This window comes from Magallana gigas, chromosome 5 (genome assembly GCF_963853765.1).
Source record: "Magallana gigas chromosome 5, xbMagGiga1.1, whole genome shotgun sequence".
NCBI lineage: Eukaryota > Metazoa > Mollusca > Bivalvia > Ostreida > Ostreidae > Magallana > Magallana gigas.
This window is the reverse complement of record NC_088857.1, coordinates 5,108,179-5,126,797: the sequence shown is the minus strand read 5'-3', so window position 1 is coordinate 5,126,797 and position 18,619 is coordinate 5,108,179. Positions and strand designations below refer to the sequence as shown.

General features: G+C 37.1%; 1 protein-coding gene across 13 annotated transcripts in view; it reads left to right on the top strand.

The window, feature by feature from the left end:
* Nucleotides 1-17,006, top strand: part of LOC105323220 (cAMP-regulated phosphoprotein 21) — a 37,040-nt gene extending 20,034 nt beyond the window's left edge. For 9 of the 13 annotated variants that reach the window (XM_034449846.2, XM_066083557.1, XM_034449855.2 and 6 more), the window contains 17 exons: nucleotides 1,335-1,426; nucleotides 1,693-1,821; nucleotides 2,713-2,785; nucleotides 4,279-4,426; nucleotides 4,614-4,754; nucleotides 6,501-6,600; nucleotides 7,258-7,389; nucleotides 7,632-7,687; nucleotides 7,896-8,089; nucleotides 8,210-8,341; nucleotides 11,016-11,111; nucleotides 11,237-11,355; nucleotides 11,630-11,815; nucleotides 13,198-14,092; nucleotides 14,216-14,291; nucleotides 14,537-14,643; nucleotides 14,992-17,006. In XM_034449846.2, coding sequence (XP_034305737.2) covers nucleotides 1,335-1,426; nucleotides 1,693-1,821; nucleotides 2,713-2,785; nucleotides 4,279-4,426; nucleotides 4,614-4,754; nucleotides 6,501-6,600; nucleotides 7,258-7,389; nucleotides 7,632-7,687; nucleotides 7,896-8,089; nucleotides 8,210-8,341; nucleotides 11,016-11,111; nucleotides 11,237-11,355; nucleotides 11,630-11,815; nucleotides 13,198-14,092; nucleotides 14,216-14,291; nucleotides 14,537-14,643; nucleotides 14,992-15,218 — 2,903 coding nt within the window. In that variant the 3' untranslated portion in view covers nucleotides 15,219-17,006. Of the gene's footprint in view, nucleotides 1-1,334; nucleotides 1,427-1,692; nucleotides 1,822-2,712; nucleotides 2,786-4,278; nucleotides 4,427-4,613; nucleotides 4,755-6,500; nucleotides 6,601-7,257; nucleotides 7,390-7,631; nucleotides 7,688-7,895; nucleotides 8,090-8,209; nucleotides 8,342-11,015; nucleotides 11,112-11,236; nucleotides 11,356-11,629; nucleotides 11,816-13,197; nucleotides 14,093-14,215; nucleotides 14,292-14,536; nucleotides 14,659-14,991 lie in introns of all 13 variants that reach the window. The other 4 variants (XM_034449839.2, XM_034449841.2, XM_034449875.2 and 1 more) reach the window with 4 other exon arrangements.
* Nucleotides 17,007-18,619: the final 1,613 nt, after the last annotated feature.

The window sequence follows — 18,619 nt, the reverse complement described above, 5'->3', positions numbered from 1 at the left end:
CTCTGTAACTGGACTTTTATTGGGGTGTTATTTTTAGCAAAATTTTGAGCTTTCATCCTACAGGCAAAAAATACACTTTAAAAAATTGTTTTGTTTTTAGTCATCAGTTTAAAAGGACTAAGTGCGGTTTTATGCAATTTTTGCCCCCCAAAATCAAAGTTTTAGAAAGAGCTTTAAAATAAGGTGAAAGATAGTTAAAATCATATTGGAAATAAAGGTGTAAAAGGTTATCACCACAGTGACGTCATAATGTAGAAATGACGTCATGAATATTGCATTATTTTGATAAATTGATGTTTTGTAGCAAAATAAGGGTGTTTTCCGATGGTTATTCGACTGGGAAACATCGAGCGCAGGCTTGCTCAAGTACCATTTTTTAGTATAATATGTATAACTATCTGAAGAAAAACATATGTTAAAATCGCACTTGAGCAGACCTGCGCTCTATACTTCCGAATGCAAAAAATAGAGCAAAAATGAGAATATCTTCATTTGTTTGCAAATTTGCGGGAATTAGGTCATTTAGGTGACGTCATAAATACACAGGGAGTGAGCAATGATGACTAAAATCATTATTAAAGTTATAGGCATCCTCTTTACAATGATTTGTGAAGATTTCATTTTTATACGATACTATTTAAAAATTGGTTGAAATCGGGGGCAGATATTTGACCATACCGCACAAAGTCCTTTGCAAAAAAAAAATATATTATTATAGTTGCCTTGAAGTCAAAACACAAAATGTTAAACCACAGAAAAAAAACGCCCATATGGTATGGGGATGGTTCTTATATTATTTGTTTGGTATTGGCTTCTCCTGTGTGTCATAAATACACAATGTGAAAAGTGTAGTCTTCATACTTCAGTTGATGTTTGAATTGATGTGGAATGATATGAAGCAGGAGTTGAAATGGCAGTAACAGTAGATATTAAAAAAAAATATTGGATCTTTTGAACATTTTTTTAATTTATCCTTCTTGGTATTAGAGGCAACTCTATTTCCTGAGCATGATCTTGTGGCAGTTGCCGAGTCATGATATATCAGTGTTTCACTTAAAGGTTACAACCAGGTTCCATTCTTTCCTCAGCATCATAAAAGTTTCCATTATGATGTGATCTTCCAGGGCTGGTATCAGCGCTGCATAACAGATAATTGCTTCTCAGGAAGATTTATTCGTTATTTCGGCCCATTAATGCTTAACAAAGGCTATTTGGAAAATATTACACTTTGTTTATGTTTCTCTATATTTTTTCATCTAAATATCAATGCAATCAGTTTGGCGCTTTTATGGCATGTTATGAAATTTTCATTTTTATTGGATCATAATTTACAGACAAAGACTCCCAGGGTCAAGGAGAAAATTCCTCTGAAATCGTCCAATCAGATGGTTGCATTTTAGAGGAGCCGAATTTGTCAGCCAGTCAGGTAATTTCTTACTAATGTGACTGTTAACATACTTTTAGCATTATGTCTGAAAACAGCTTATGTTTTAAGTGTAAGTGAATAGTTATAAATAATGCCTCCTCTTGAAAACACTTGACAATCATATTAAATACTTCATTAAGGAAGTCATTACAATAGAAATATTGATGATGGAAACAATATCAAGTGACATGCACTGCATTCTGAGAATGTTTTAAATTAGTAAACTCCAATTAAAGATTATATTGGTTTGCCTTGTGCATTTGCAGAATGGAACGCAGAAAATGAAGCAGCTGAAAAGATCTGGGAAGGCGTTTGAGGAGTCCCCCTCCCCAGACCCTCACATGCTGACCCCGGAGTCCAGCTCCAATGGTCTGACCCCCTCCTCTCATTCCCAGGTAAGTTGTATGCCACACCTGTATTTTTATACAGTTATCGCTTCATAATGACTCACTGAAAATTGATGGCATGTTTAATCGTAATTAGGTCAATTATTATAAAGATAATGTAATGTGCATCAAAGTGCAGTGATAGCTGTAGGCAATAGGCTGTTTCTATGAGATGCATTTGATTTGACATTTTAATGCTATCCTGATGAAAATTAAGACATCATTTGGTCTGAAATCTCTAAAAATTATGGGAAAAGTTGGCCTTTAATTTGTTTTCTGTTTTGACAGGGTTTTTTTCTTTTGTCTTTTTTTTCTATGCACAACAGTATAGAGCTAATGATCCTTACATTTTCCAGTCTCCTTTAAAAACAATATCAGTCTCATTTTCAGCTAGTGTTTTTCTTTTAAAAATTATTACACAAAATCATCGATAAACAGGTCAACAATCTTGATGCAGAGAAGTATAAGATTACTGGTACTAGAGTTTCTGACATCATTAAACCAAACTTTCCGATAGAAGGAAAAGGAACAAAAGTTCTCAAGTTGGAGTCGATATGCTAAACATAGAATATAGTGTTTCAATTTGAATATTACCATGACATTGATAAATATCATACAAGAAATTTATCTTCATATTTATTCAAGATTACCAATTATAAATGCTTCTTATATTTTAGGAATGGTTTCCTGTAAAATATAAAGTTTATTACACTATAGAATTTTTGGACTTAATATGCACATTGTACAGCAAATAACAACAGAAGCACAAGAACACTGGCTTTATTTCAGTGAAATGAACAATATTCCATCTTTAGTTTATTTGAACTTAAAAATTGAGTCATCGTTTGTACTGATATTCAGTCGTCATTTGTACTAACGATATTCTGTTTTTGTTTTCAGTCATCATCTAGAGAGAGGCTTAATAAATGTGGCTCCCAGGGCTCCGAGGCGGGGTCTTCCTGTCTGTCCCGCGGTAAGTTAACACCACCAGCAACACAACCACCACAGCCAGGGTAAGGGGGAGGGGGGATTGGGTTTGTTTGATGGAGAATGCAAGGTGTTGCCATCTTTCTTGGATCTTGGGAACTGTCTGTTTCTAGCTTTGTTGTGTTTCAGATATCTACCTGTTTTCTTATTGTCGATCGTTGTGTTGAGCTGTGCAGGGTATTGACATGATTATAATTATGTTTCATTTACCTTCAGTTTGTTGACAATCACATATTGCAATTGGCCTAACGAATCATCAAGCTTACAAAACCCATTTTTACACATAAAAACGTTATTTACCATAACCATGCTAGACTAATCAAATAAAGAAAATTGAATCCATTGCTTATTAACTTCAATCAAATTGTATGGGGTACTTTTCCGTTGAACTTTCAGTAGACTGATTGTGAATAGAATGTAAAAGCAGGAGAGTACAGTTTCTGCTTTTACCAGATAGATTTCAAGTTTGTATTAAACACACATTGGATAATAATTATGTAGGGTATGGAGAGTAAACTAAAGTAAGAGATTCTATCACGTGATCTTGATTACATGTACAGGAATGTTCAACACTAGAAAAACTTGAAATGTGAAGGTATCTTCAGACCAAAACACAGCCTGTACATTTATTGGCATGACTTTGCTATTTGTCATCCGTTCTTTGGCTCTCTCTTAGTGCAGTACTATGAAACTGTTGGATTGTAATGATATCCGACAAATCTCCCCTGGTCAGCTCTGTGAAATTCAATTATAGAAGTTAATCCAGGTGTAAAAAGGTGTGATATAGGTGGAGTAGGTGTGATTCCCTCACCTGGTGGGAATATTGAAACGTGTGCTATAGTAAGCCAATTGTCACAGGAGTGATGGCCAAACACGTACAGACTCAGTGTTAATCAGGCTACCGATCAAATTTCTAGCACGTTTTCTGAAGAACACGCTTTCGTTACTCTAATGAAATCCTCTTTCGATTAATCGTGAAACTTTTTTTTAAAGTCTAATTTTAGCTTTGTTCTCAATTTCAAATTAAAATTGTTTCGGGTATCATAGCATGAAGTCAAAAGGTGGGGATTGAGGGATAAAATGCATTTATAGATGTCATTAACATTTAGAAATAGTCATGAAATGGATCAATTGCAGGAAAATTATTTTTTAAGAATCGACTTAACTGTGGAATCATCGTTTGCCAACAAATTTACATCCCCATGAACATGTCTGCAAACATTTGTTGAATACCGTATTTATTAAAATTATCCCGAACGAACTTGCTTCCAACAAAATTACGTCTCCATGAACCTGGAAAATTTCAGCTACCCACGAACATTGACCACTACAAATAAAAATGATTCCACAATATACTTAATTGTTAGTACCGTACTTTATTTCTGCTAAAATAAACATGTTGTAAAAAATGATGGAACCTATGTATTGCTGGTTCGTGGCATTAAATTATTATTCAAGGTTATTGTTTGTTATTTGCAGATTCAAGTTTTGATTCCTCTCCTTACAAAGATTCAACAGGCATCAATCTGGAGGACTTCATCCACAAAACAATAAATAAATCTCCTAAAGATCGAAATATGTTGCTGAAATTAGAAACAGATCTTATCAATTTCATAAATGAACCAAAGTAAGTCTGATTATGATTGAATGAAACTCATTACATTTTTTTCACAAAGTAGTCCGAATTAATTAAATGCCAATTGCAGAATTGGTTGTTTATTATAAAGCGGGGTGAAATAATGAGTTAATCGATAAATAGTTTGATTGTATGACTGATTGATTGGCAGTGCTTTTAATGTCTCTTGCACTTGCAGACATCACTATCTGAAGTTCCCTCAGATGTCCTCATACGACAGGATGCTCGTTCATAGAATCGCTGCTTACTTTGGCTTGGACCACAATGTTGACCAGACTGGGAAGTGTGTCATTGTGAACAAAACCTCCAACAAGAGAATGTAAGTGAACATCTTGTCATTGTGAACAAAACCTCCAACAAGAGAATGTAAGTGAACATCTTGTCATTGTGAACAAAACCTCCAACAAGAGAATGTAAGTGAACATCTTGTTATTGTGAACAAAACCTCCAACACGAGAATGTAAGTGAACATATTGTCATTGTGAACAAAACCTCCAACAAGAGAATGTAGGTGAACATCTTGTCATTGTGAACAAAACCTCCAACAAGAGAATGTAAGTGAACATCTTGTCATTGTGAACAAAACCTCCAATAAGAAAATGTGAGGCAATCATCTTATTGTACAGAATACAGGCTTCATTTTGCCATGTTGAGAACTGTTCATCGTGTTATTTTGATGCACTATAAGAGTTTTTGGCAGAAAAGTTTATCTCAAAGATAAAGTGATCACATAGTTTGAAGGGAGAATCAGCCAAAGTAGAAAAAGTCCCATATCTCAAACTGGATTTTATAATTAAATTTGCCAAAAGATTTTGACACCAAAATTAAGTAAAAGACGATATTAATCAATTCAGTCTAAGATTTTTTTGGACTTTGTTTGAATAGGAGGAAAATGTAGGTAAATGTGGTAGCAAATCTTTCCTGTAAACCAGTCAATACAAAGTAATCTGTCCCATCACATTGTCTTACCATCTATAAAGGCATTTTCCCAAGAACCTATACAAAGTAGAGAAAAACATTGTTTTGCCATATATCAAGACAGCCCTGGTATTTTGTATGATCAGCAGTAATTGTTCAGGAATTTGACCAATGCTGAAACCATTGGCACCTTTCATGTCAGGATGACAGTTTTTGTGAAAGCATCGGTGCAAAACAGATCATTCTTCCGGTTGTTTCTTGCTGCCTGACTGTCTAATCGGAATGAGATATGTGGTAAAAACTGATCGCTTATTCAAGACCCCTATCCATAATCATCTGATTTGCTATATTTAGAAGTAAGGTTATAAAGCAGATATAAATATTTTATTGCTCTGATATATAGAGAGAGATAATTGAGCTTCTGTTCATGCTAAAACACTGACGAGTGATAATGGAGAGAGTATTTAAGATGGCAGAAACGTGTGGTGCATAATTGATGAGCAGTCTTCGTCTAGAGGATTCTGTGTCCTGTAATTATCTCAGTGTAAGTCCAGCCATAGACCAAAAAAGCAGCGGGCCCTGTCATTGTGTAACACAATGGAGGAACCGCCGACATCCCAGGTGTGTCAGATGTCTGCGGGCAACAGGAAGCTTGTCGTCAGCCTCGAGAGCTCCCCTCGACGCTGTCTGCAACCAAAATAGACATGTCGGCCTATCGGAATATTGTCAGTAGAATTGGCTACTCAAATACTAGTGGGAATTAGTGTTGTATTGTCTTTGAATTCAGACAGATATTCAGATGTCATTTGGCTGATGGTATTGATGATAAAGCTAAAAATATCTGAAATGATGATTGAATTGTGTAAGAATACTACCAATATAACTTATGAGTGGCAATGTTCATAGCTAGAGCAACTTGGTTTTATCCCATCTCTCACTTCCTGGTGAACTACCAGATATTTCCAGAGTGTGATTTTTACTATTGATATCTAATATCACAAACAATATGTTTACCAGGACCAGCCTAATTGTGCTGTATCAGTCAATTTACTTGAAATTAGAGATATCTCTTCACAGAAAATTGATATTGATGATTTAAAGTGTGAATTGTAATGGATATTGATTTTCACATTTTTTTTGTCAACAGACCTGATTTCAGCTTTAAGGAACATATTGACAACCTAGATTCTGCTCCTAAGGTCAAGTCCATTATTCAGCGAGAGAACAAGAGCCTAGACGACAGAGATGTATGTATAACAGGGTATCACCGAGTTTATTGCAAGTCATTTGATACCTTAAACATATGTTTATTCCAAACACTTGTGTCTGGAGAATCAATTGTGTAACACCTGATTGAAATGTGGTTACATCGTGTCTGCCTGGTTACCATAGTTTCTTGATTAAAAAATCATTCAATAGACATGTAAATGTAGGAACAATCTGTAATTATCACAATATTATACTGTTGGTGAGGGTTATGTGAAGACTTAGGTTTTAAATTATTATATTACAAGATAATATCTGAAAACTGTAAGGCATTCAACTTGTCATCAATATTTCATAGCTTAAAATTTATAAAATTGTCACATTTTCTTTGCAAAGAGGATTAATGTTTAATAGCCTTAAGTTTTCAGGTTTCAAATCAGAAAAAAAATACTCAGAAAACTAATGTGCTTAAATGCTTGCCAATATGAATTCAATGAAATATGTTGCCTAAGAAAAGAAAATCAACCATGTTGCTTTAGTATGCATTCCCACATAAATGTATTTTTATCAGTAGTAGAAGTCTTGGTTTACAAATGGGGGTTGAGGCTCATTTATTATCATAATCTTTGTTGCATTTGAATGTAATGTCAACTACTTGCTATATTTTTTATTAAACGCTAATATTCTTATAATTGTAGATATACACAAGGAATCTAGACAAACCTTCTTTAGCTCACACAAAAGCTCGATCGTTTGAGGAGAGAAGGAAGCGATATGAGAAAGTGCGTAGCAAGATTTTCAATAGTTGTGATGCCGATCCCTGCCAGGAGGTGAGCAGACTTAATGAGCAGTCATATAGAGAGACACAAGATTTATTGAAGTGCAGCGACAACACAGTTTCTGTTCATCTTTTGTAGAGTAGAATGTGTCTTAAGGTCTCATTTGAAGAAATTTGAAATAGCAATAAAAAACAAATATCTTCAGCAATAACATTTATGTGAATTAAAAACAGAGTTCATAAAAACTGTTTCATTTCAATACAAAAATAGATTTTATCTTCTTTTGTTTTCAGCCGATGGCATTTACTGAGGATGAAATGAAAAATGGAATTCCAAATATGTATGTCGGGTGAATAAAAAAAATTTTATTCATAGATTTATGCAAAAGCAAAATTATGATAGCTATACATTAGACTTCATTGTAAAAGCATCATATTCATACTTGTGTGAAAGTTGAAAAAAAAATCAAACATGAAACTGCAATGTGAAAAGATAAAATTTCAATGAATTTTTGGATTTTGAGGAGATGTATGAATTAATGCTAATAATTCTTACAGAAAAAAGCCCATTAGGCCCTCCAGCATTAGTAGAGGATCAGAAGGGCACCCATGGAGTTCCACAGACTCCAGTGGCTATGGGACAGATTGTTCTACCAAATCCAAAGGGATTCCAAAGGCAAACAGCTTTGGAGGAGTACCTCACTCTCAACATATCAAAACAGCCAGCAAAAGCCAGAGTCTATGTAAAGCAGGTCAGTTGCACAGTAACAATAAGACCAATATAACCAAAGTAAAATAGAAATTCAGGTACCCTATAAATAGAAATGTTTGAATATGACCTCTGTCTTTGGATAAATGTTTTTTGTTTTTAGACTCGATGAACTCTGGAACAGCAAGTCCAGGTCTACAGCGTCACTTTGCTACACCCCCCGGCAGTCGATCTGGCAGCTCTCCTCTGTCCTGTAGTAGTTCTACCGGCCCAATACAGTCCCCTATACACCACGGTACGTACTCAATACAGTCCCCTATACACCACGGTACGTACTCCATACGGTCCCCTATACACCACGGTACGTACTCCATACAGTCCCCTATACACCACGGTACTTACTCCATACGGTCCCCTATACACCATGGTACGTACTCCATATGGTCCCCTATACACCACAGTACATACTCCATACAGTCCCCTATACACAAAGGTACGTACCCCATACAGTTTTATATACACCATGGTACGTACTCCATACAGTCCCCTATACACCACGGTATGTACTCCATACAGTTTTATATACACCATGGTACGTACTCCATACAGTCCCCTATACACCACGGTATGTACTCCATACGGTCCCCTATACACCACGGTACGTACTCCATACAGTCCCCTATACACCACGGTACGTACTCCATACAGTCCCCTATACACCACGGTACTTACTCCATACGGTCCCCTATACACCACAGTACATACTCCATACAGTCCCCTATACACAAAGGTACGTACCCCATACAGTTTTATATACACCATGGTACGTACTTCATACAGTCCCCTACACACCACGGTATGTACTCCATACAGTCCCCTATACACCATGGTACGTACTCCATACAGTCCCCTATACACCACGGCATGTACTCCATACAGTCCCCTATACACCACGGTTCGTACTCCATACAGTCCCCTATACACCACGGCATGTACTCCATACAGTCCCCTATACACCATGGTACTTACTCTATACAGTTTTATATACACCATGGTACGTACTCCATACAGTCCCCTATACACCACGGTACATACTCCATACAGTCCCCTATACACCACGGTATGTACTCCATACAGTCCCCTATACACCACGGTACTTACTCCATACGGTTCCCTATACACCACAGTACATACTCCATACAGTCCCCTATACACCACGGTACATACTCCATACAGTCCCCTATACACCACGGTATGTACTCCATACAGTTTTATATACACAATGGTACATACTCCATACAGTTTAATATACACTATGGTACTTACTCCATACAGTTTTATATACACCATGATATGTACTCCATACAGTCCCCTATACACCACGGTACGTACTCCATACAGTTTTATATACACCATGGTACGTACTCCATACAGTCCCCTATACACCACGGCATGTACTCCATACAGTCCCCTATACACCACGGTTCGTACTCCATACAGTCCCCTATACACCACGGCATGTACTCCATACAGTCCCCTATACACCATGGTACTTACTCCATACAGTTTTATATACACCATGGTACGTACTCCATACAGTCCCCTATACACCACGGTACATACTCCATACAGTCCCCTATACACCACGGTATGTACTCCATACAGTCCCCTATACACCACGGTACTTACTCCATACGGTCCCCTATACACCACAGTACATACTCCATACAGTCCCCTATACACCACGGTACATACTCCATACAGTCCCCTATACACCACGGTATGTACTCCATACAGTTTTATATACACCATGGTACATACTCCATACAGTTTAATATACACTATGGTACTTACTCCATACAGTTTTATATACACCATGATACGTACTCCATACAGTCCCCTATACACCACGGCATGTACTCCATACAGTCCCCTATTCACCATGGTACTTACTCCATACAGTTTTATATACACCATGGTACGTACTCCATACAGTCCCCTATACACCACGGTACATACTCCATACAGTCCCCTATACACCACGGTATGTACTCCATACAGTCCCCTATACACCACGGTACTTACTCCATACGGTCCCCTATACACCACAGTACATACTCCATACAGTCCCCTATACACCACGGTACATACTCCATACAGTCCCCTATACACCACGGTATGTACTCCATACAGTTTTATATACACCATGGTACATACTCCATACAGTTTAATATACACTATGGTACTTACTCCATACAGTTTTATATACACCATGATATGTACTCCATACAGTCCCCTATACACCACGGTACGTACTCCATACAGTTTTATATACACCATGGTACGTACTCCATACAGTCCCCTATACACCACGATACGTACTCCATACAGTTTTATATACACCATGGTACGTACTCCATACAGTCCCCTATACACCATGGTACGTACTCCATACAGTCCCCTATACACCACGGCACGTACTCCATACAGTCCCCTATACACCATGGTACTTACTCCATACAGTTTTATATACACCATGGTACGTACTCCATATGGTCCCCTATACACCATGGTACGTACCCCATACAGTTTTATATACACCATGGTACGTACTCCATATGGTCCCCTATACACCATGGTACGTACTCCATACAGTCCCCTATACACCACGGTACGTACTCCATACAGTTTTATATACACCATGGTACGTACCCCATACATCCCCTATACACAACTGTACATACTCCATACAGTTCCCTATACACCACGGTATATGCTCCATATTGTCTCCTATACACTCCCTACATACTTCAGATGGTAGTTCAGTTCCTTATGATTTCTTATATGCATTGATACATTTGCAGGTGGTGTATTGTTTTATAGTATAATTTTTAAGGCAGGTTTATTTCATCATTTTACAATTATGTATACCTCTATTGATACTGATGTATGTCTCCTATTAACTTCAGGTTTCCTAGCAGGCCAAGGACAGAATCAAGCTTTATGGGTAGCATCTGATTACAGAAATATACCACCAGGTGCCATAATTATTAATCCTCAAACAGGTAATACAACACAGGATAGGATAGAGAGGAAGCTGCTTAGAGCTGATGCTTTAAAAGGATTTTTGTTGAATTTGTAATGATATTCATGTGATGATGTAATAACATCTTGTCTCTGTTGTTTGTAGGACAGCCTTACTCTAACCCCGATGGCAGTGTGTACACACACAATCCTAACCTCCCCTTGCCAAATGGTCAGCCCCCTACATCCATGTACCAGACGTCCGAGGGATGGACCCATAACTCGGTAACCTTTTACATTTCTGTGCTTTTATTTTATGGTTCTGTGGAAGCAAATCTGTCAGGGAGTTTTGTGATCTTTGGTTATATATGATCAATAAAAGCACACACATATTGAATGTTAGCATTTATATATGGTATATGTTGATGTATGTATAAATCATTACCCATTTGTCAATCCTTAGAGTTAATCAACCTGTGATGTTGAAGTTTACTCTACTTTCCTGTGTAAGCATGTTCAGAATGAGATACTAAAGAATGTTTTCATATTTGTTTGGCAGGTTCCGGATGGACTAGGGGGTACAGAGCTGTGCAAGCACCTGTCGGCAATGAATCTGAGTCATCAGTCGTCACTGGACAGTGTGGGGGAACCCCCTGGGCCTCAGACTAGCATCCAGTACATCATGGCAGCCCAGGGGCAGGTGCCCTCTGTCAACATGCCTCAGCAGTCCTACACTGTGGCTCAGGTAAATAGATTTTACACCCATGCTCCAAAGTTAGCTTCTTGTTCAAGTATATACCGTATTTTTTGGAAAATAGGTCGATACTTTTTTTTCCTGACACGTGGACCTCGCTCTATTCATCGCTTCGCCTAATTTATGTTTTTTTTTTTTTTGGTTGGAAAATTTGATATGAAATTTTGCAAAAATTTATGCAACCCTCCAATAAAATCATGAGTGTTTACTATAATACTGCTTGAATTTCTGTGTAAAAATCGTATGGATTTTAATCAATATACTGTAGTAATTTATCATTTAAACAAAATTAAATGTATTAAATAGATTTATTTCTTCTTACATTTCTTACTTAGATCACTGACTGAATCATCTTTCGATCATTATTATATGCTGTCATGCATTTTGATCATGTGCTTACGATAAACAGGAAATCGATTTTGCATGGTAAAAGTAAAATGAGAACCGTACAAAGGGTATTTACGGGGGAAAAATATCGTCGGGTAGAAATAAAAAATAAACCAATTTGTTTTCATAATAGAATACATGAACAATTTTTTTCTGTATATTCAACATAAAACTTTCGATGAAATTTTAGCCAGGTGTCTCTGAAATCAGTCTGGGTAGCGCTTACTTTGTTTAAACACAGTTGAACTCTCGGCACGTGCTACTCATGCCCGCAGGCTTCAATAAGATCAGAGGTTGACTCGTGTGTATATACACAGTAAAAAGTCACACAGAGACACAGGGTGGCATGTGCTACCGTAGTCATGCCTCCAGGCTAGGTTACTATCCCCCGGTTAACACCAGTTTGTACACATGGCAGGGAAGTAATAAAAAACGATCTTAAATTAAAACCGGCCGAACTGAATTAATTGGTTTGAAAATTTTGATGCAATTTCAGACATTTTCTTACGATATTTTCAAGAAATACATTTTATTTCTCTTTTGTTTAAAACTGTGAAATAAGATTAAAGGCTACTATATGATAACGTTATTGGTTTAAACCATTTATTCATTAGAACTAGCGGTAATTTTTCGACCAATTCTTCGAAGTCGACCTATTTATACTTTTTCTTTTTTTTTGGCTAAAAACGGCCTCCTTCGCCCAATAAACCGTATCAACCTAATTTTTGAAAAATACGGTATTTATCAATGTTTCAGATGTAACTCTAAGGTGAAATTTTATGATTATCAACAAAAACATACAAGTATGATGTCCACTCTACACAAATTATTGCGAAATTTCTGTTCAACTATCAAGTTAGCATTCTTAGTTTTTTCATAACAGAACTAGATTTTAGATTGTTGAATGTTTTAAGTCTTCTAAGTATCTGGGCATGCAGTTCAAAATGCTGAAGACATTTGGTTTGAACCATGGTTCATATTTCCAGCCTCCATTTTATCAGGGTCTTCAGAACATGAACGGTCAGCCTACAGTGAGATATGTGTACCCAGTAAACTACCAAAACCAGTGTCAGCATCAGATGTCGGGCGACATGCCTGCTCAGACCTACCCCCCGTGTTCTACTCAAGGCTATGGGAACCAGTATGGAACATCGTACAACTCTTACCCCGTTGTGGCTAGTCAGGCAATGGACACCTTTGTAAATTACTCACAGACTACATATCCCGTTGCCCAAAGTGAAAACAACATGACCTATTCCTCTTACCCCGTGCAATATTCCTCAGGGCAGCCCCAGCCCCAGCAAGTGTTTTACCCTAGTACACCAAATATACAGCAAGGAGTGTCAAATTACACATTTGGATCAAGCCAAGGACATTACCAAACCTCTCCCCCTAGTCAGCAGACTCTCTCCAGTGCTAATGGACATCTACAGACTGTTCCCCAAGGTGGGGTCATCCCTCTCCCAGGGAATCTCACCACCCCCACGTCATCCCAGTATGTATATCCCACAATTCCTCCGTTTCAAGGACAACCACGAGTGGCCAATCCTCAGATCGTACAGTATCAGAACATGCAGAACCAGCCCGGTCTAAGCACGGCTGCAGGAAGTCACTCGCAACCAATTCCCGTCATCCGGGGGCTGCAGATGAACATGCAGATGGCCCAGATTCCAGGTGTGATGTCACAGAGCCAGAACGCCGCCCAGGGAGGACCGGTGACAGTCAGTGCCAAAGGGTGCACATATGAAGCTTCACTGCCAAAAAAAGACTCGGACAAGCAGGAATACGTCCTTGGGGGGGTCGGGAGTCTAGGGTCTCCTCTTGTGGCAGGACCCAGACAGCTTGGCCAGATCATGAGACCGCCTACACAAATTCAAGCAGGTACTCAGATTATTGTTGAGATTTTATGAACTGGCTCAGATTGGAAGAAACCAATGTCCTTGTAAAATTTAAGTGAGTACTAGATCTTAAAGATTGTGTTGGGTATTGTTTTTGTCATTACAGATTTACAGTTAATAGGACAGCCTAGTATACGTCAACAGATTCCATTGCAACCTGTACTTCACCAGCAGAAACCAAGGTAAGTTTGGATTCTTGACAGTGCTTGTTTTTTTTATCTTGAATGTATAGCCGGATTGCTGTGTAAACAAGTACACTGAAATGTGGAACTACTTGTATGTTTTTTGTTCATTCTGCTCATTTGAAACAAAACTTGCAAATTTATGCTAGTTTCAGTTTTAGAATTGCATGATTTTTAGTGGGTCATCCATATTAAGTGTGCTTGATTTTGAGTGAAAAAAAGCTTTATTCTTTGGTGGATTTCAGAATGTCAAATCAGCCAAGTAGTAAACCTCAGAAACTTAGAAAATCAGGCAGCAAGGACGGGTCCGAGTCGGGTTCTTCACAGAGTGTGGAGTGTGAGAGTCCCTCAGGTGTGAAATGACAAAGTAAATACTAACTCCATCCAACCTCCGACTAACACACCGCGACCCAGCCGGTCTCGGCATGCTCAAGCTGTTCACGTCTCGGCTGAATGATCTGCACAATTTCTATCATGCTTTGTTGAATCTGATTACCATGTCTTTATTAATGGCCTGTAACAGCTGTTCACTCTTCTTTTTTATGCATGTGCTTTTTGTTCTGAAATATACTTGTATAAAGGGAAATAACTCTTGCATATCTTTTTAAAGTCACATTTTACTCTTCAATATTTTGATGTTTTGAATGTATACCTGATACATTATGTTGCTTATACTGAGTCCCGTTTTTCCTCTCCACAGTTGAGTGTTTAGAAGTTCACGGATTACCATCAGATCTCTCACAGGAAGCTGTGGAGGAGGCGCTGTCGGATTTAACATCGCTCGGCATTCAGATAGAACGGCAGAACGAGGACTCTCAAACGCCAACTATTCTAGCCCTGCTCCCAAGCAACATATCTGCCGCCGATCTCATAGAAACCCACAGCAACAGACTCTATCAGCTACGAATGTGCAATCTGGATGATTAACTTTGACAAAATTTATATAGGTTAATATTTTTATACTTCAATTTTAGTGATCATGTGCAGTGAAAAAACAGGAACACCTCATCGGAATTGTTCATTTAGATTTAAAAAAGTGAGAAACAGTTGGATATGTGAGGGCATAAAGAAATTAATGTATATTTAAAACTGTGTAAAATGGATCTAAAAGGTCAACATTTTTTAACACAGAAAAATGGTATTTTTACAGTCCATGTTTAATCAACATTGTTGTTAGGTTTATACTTAATATATATATATATTATATCTATATCCGAGTTGATTTTGAAGATATTTAGTGTGGTCTATCATTAATGAGAACTGTTGCTGTTTTTAATGTCCACTAGAAAAATAACATTTCCTTTTTTTCAAATTGTCAGAAATCTGATATTCCTATATGTGTATATTGTCAGGGTGTACCTAGGAATCTCGTTTTTTGGGTTTTTTACTTTCATTTCTTGAGTATATTTATCTGTTCAGTGTATGATGTCTGTAAACTGGTGTCACAAATTCATAGTCAGCCCCGTTCCCCCGAACCTTTCACAACTTTACCCTGCCTTTGTCAGTACCCTCGTAATTGCCCCACTTTTTCCTTTTTCATAGAGAATAGAAAAGGTGTTTACATCTTAATTTCCTTTAATGTTTATACAATTTTGTTTGAAAATTGGGAAGAAAAAAAACTAAAATTGGGAAGTAATCGTGAAAAATAATTCATGTAAAAATTACTCAAATTTTGAAGTGATCCCTGTATTCTCATTTGTTGGTTCATGCATATCTGTTTATGAAGTCCATGACGTGTAGATGTTGTCTTTTGCTGAACTTGTGACCAGGGAGGTAAGAAATAATACTCTAGTGCACGGAATCCCCAGACGTTTATTTTCTATGCACCCTACCAATGTGCCTAGTTCTGCTGTTGTCATAGCAACCACTCAGTATTGCTGTAGGAAAAATGACATTTTTCTGTTTTATTACTAGAGGTGGAAGTCTTGGTGTGATCTTAAGTTCCTTTGATACACATACTGTTTAGTTTCTGGAAGGATGGGATCAGTTTTCGTTTCCTTTATTTTTGGTGATCTCTGATTGTGGCTTTAAGTATGTGTGTTGTCTTGCAATGAGCAGCTACCCTTTCTTATAAAGGCCTCTCCACACTTGCACTTGGTGTAGAACACCTTTATGATTAAGTCCACTGCTGCTTTATGAACCAGATCAAAGTCGGCCAAGAACCTGACTGACGGACGACCGACTCTTTGTTCCTGTGTAGTTTGTAGTCACCAGCTCGTCTCTCTCTGTACAGTAAGTGATGGAACTGGCCTCAAATAACAGTAATATAATGACAGAAAAATCAAACTCCTACTGAACAGATGCCTTCTGACAGAAATCAAAGTATATACTTCCACTCAGGACACTGTATATTTATTTGCCTACGTAGTCATTTATTGTGCTGTTCAGTTTCTTAAGCAAACAAAAAAAACAAAGGTTAGGAATCACAGTAAAGAAACATTTCCATGGATTTCTCCCGTTAATAAACGCAAGTACTTGACAAATAGCAGGTTGTCTATGAAAGAAGACGTCATTTCCCCTCTATCACAGCTGGAGTTGTATCGTCCTCAGTTCTCGGTGTCATAACTTGGCTTCAATTCTACTGTACTGTGATAGCAAATGCAGTTGTGAAATTGTTTATGTATTATGTGTATTTTCATTGTCACCAACAATTCAGTCTGTTTTAGTCAATTTTTTAAAAAATTTTGTTGATAATAAAAAGTCTACTGCATTGCATTATGATTTGTTTTTGCTTCATCTTGAATTATCTAAAAAAAACTCTCCTTATAGCTGTGAAAGGAAGCTCTCCAATGTCTTTCCTTACTGCAATACATACCAACAGTACACAGTTACTGAATCAATTAGTGGATATCTATTATTTCGTGTGCTACATGTATAAGGTGGCTGTCTGGCTCGGTATAGGATGGTCTGCACTGGGTATCCAGCACAAATCGATCGTTATAGGAAGGTTTTTAATATTCACTGTCACTAGACAAAACAAACCCCGTGTAATTTTATAATGGGGAGCAGAATTTGTCTACATCACTTTTATGGCGATTGCTTTTAAAAAGATATGGGACACAACCATATTGTGAGGTACTATCCAGATAAGCATTAAAATTACATCTTATTACAGCTTAAAAAATCTTTATTTTTTTACAATCTTCAGATCTAATAGCATTTTTTGGTAATACATGTATTTTTAGCAGTGTGAAAATTTCTTGAAATGTTGCATACTGTTTGAACCTGTTACAGTTGGAATTAGTTTTTATCCCTGACATCACCAACTCTTCTCTTCAACATTCACAACCTTTAATCTGAGGTTTATCTAAAACTTACTCGCTTGTCTTTTAAGGAGTCTTGGGGGAGAATGTTTCAAACATACGATTTCCTTTAAATTTTTTACAGTGAAATGTCAACTTATGAGTAAACTATGTGCAAAATATAAAGTAAATTGACCGGATGGTTTATCTGTCGCGCTCAAATTTTGGTCGTATGTCCGATTCATCACCGACATTTTATATAGATTTATACAGAAAAATGAGGGTTTTCATTTTCAATATTATATTTAAAAAATTACAAACATACGATTTTCTTTAAATTTTCAGCGATGGAAGGTTAATGTATAAGTAAACTTTTTGCCAAATTAAAACGAAATTGACCAGATAGTTTTTAGGCTATCCATCCTCATAGTTTGATCCTATAAACGTGCCATGCCAGCCATTTTACATTATAGAATTGTATAAAACAAAAGGATGCTTACGAATCAAATTTAATTTTATTTGTATTAGAAGAAAAAATACATTTCCACTCACACAGAAGGTAGAAGGGTCGCGTATATATTTTTTTTTTTGCAAATTATAGTTTTGATTTTAATTATTGAAGCTGTAAATGCACGACGTTAATTTTTGTCAATTGTTACGTCAGAGTCTCGACTGACGTCATCCTAAGACGTTGACTCCAACGACAATAACGTCGATTTTGAAGAAGCGGCGAAAAAATTAAAATACTTCTGACATTATTCTAACGATTCATTTCACTTAAAATAATTTTTTGATAAGTAATTTTTCTGAAATAAAAACGTTACATGATAACCTGTATCATTGAACATTTTACTTTAAATTTGTGTTTTACAACAGTAATGCGCAATACCCTGCGCAGAGGGCGCAAAATTTTAAACCCGCTACCGACCTTAAGTATCGGAGTTGAAGACAGAGTTGAGTAATTTCAAGGTGTTGCTGTCAACTGGCCCCAGTTAATTTTTTAAATCATAATTCCCTTCTTTGTACATGTATAATATAATACATTCTTTTTCTGAAACCACTATCAATCGATTCATTTCATACTTC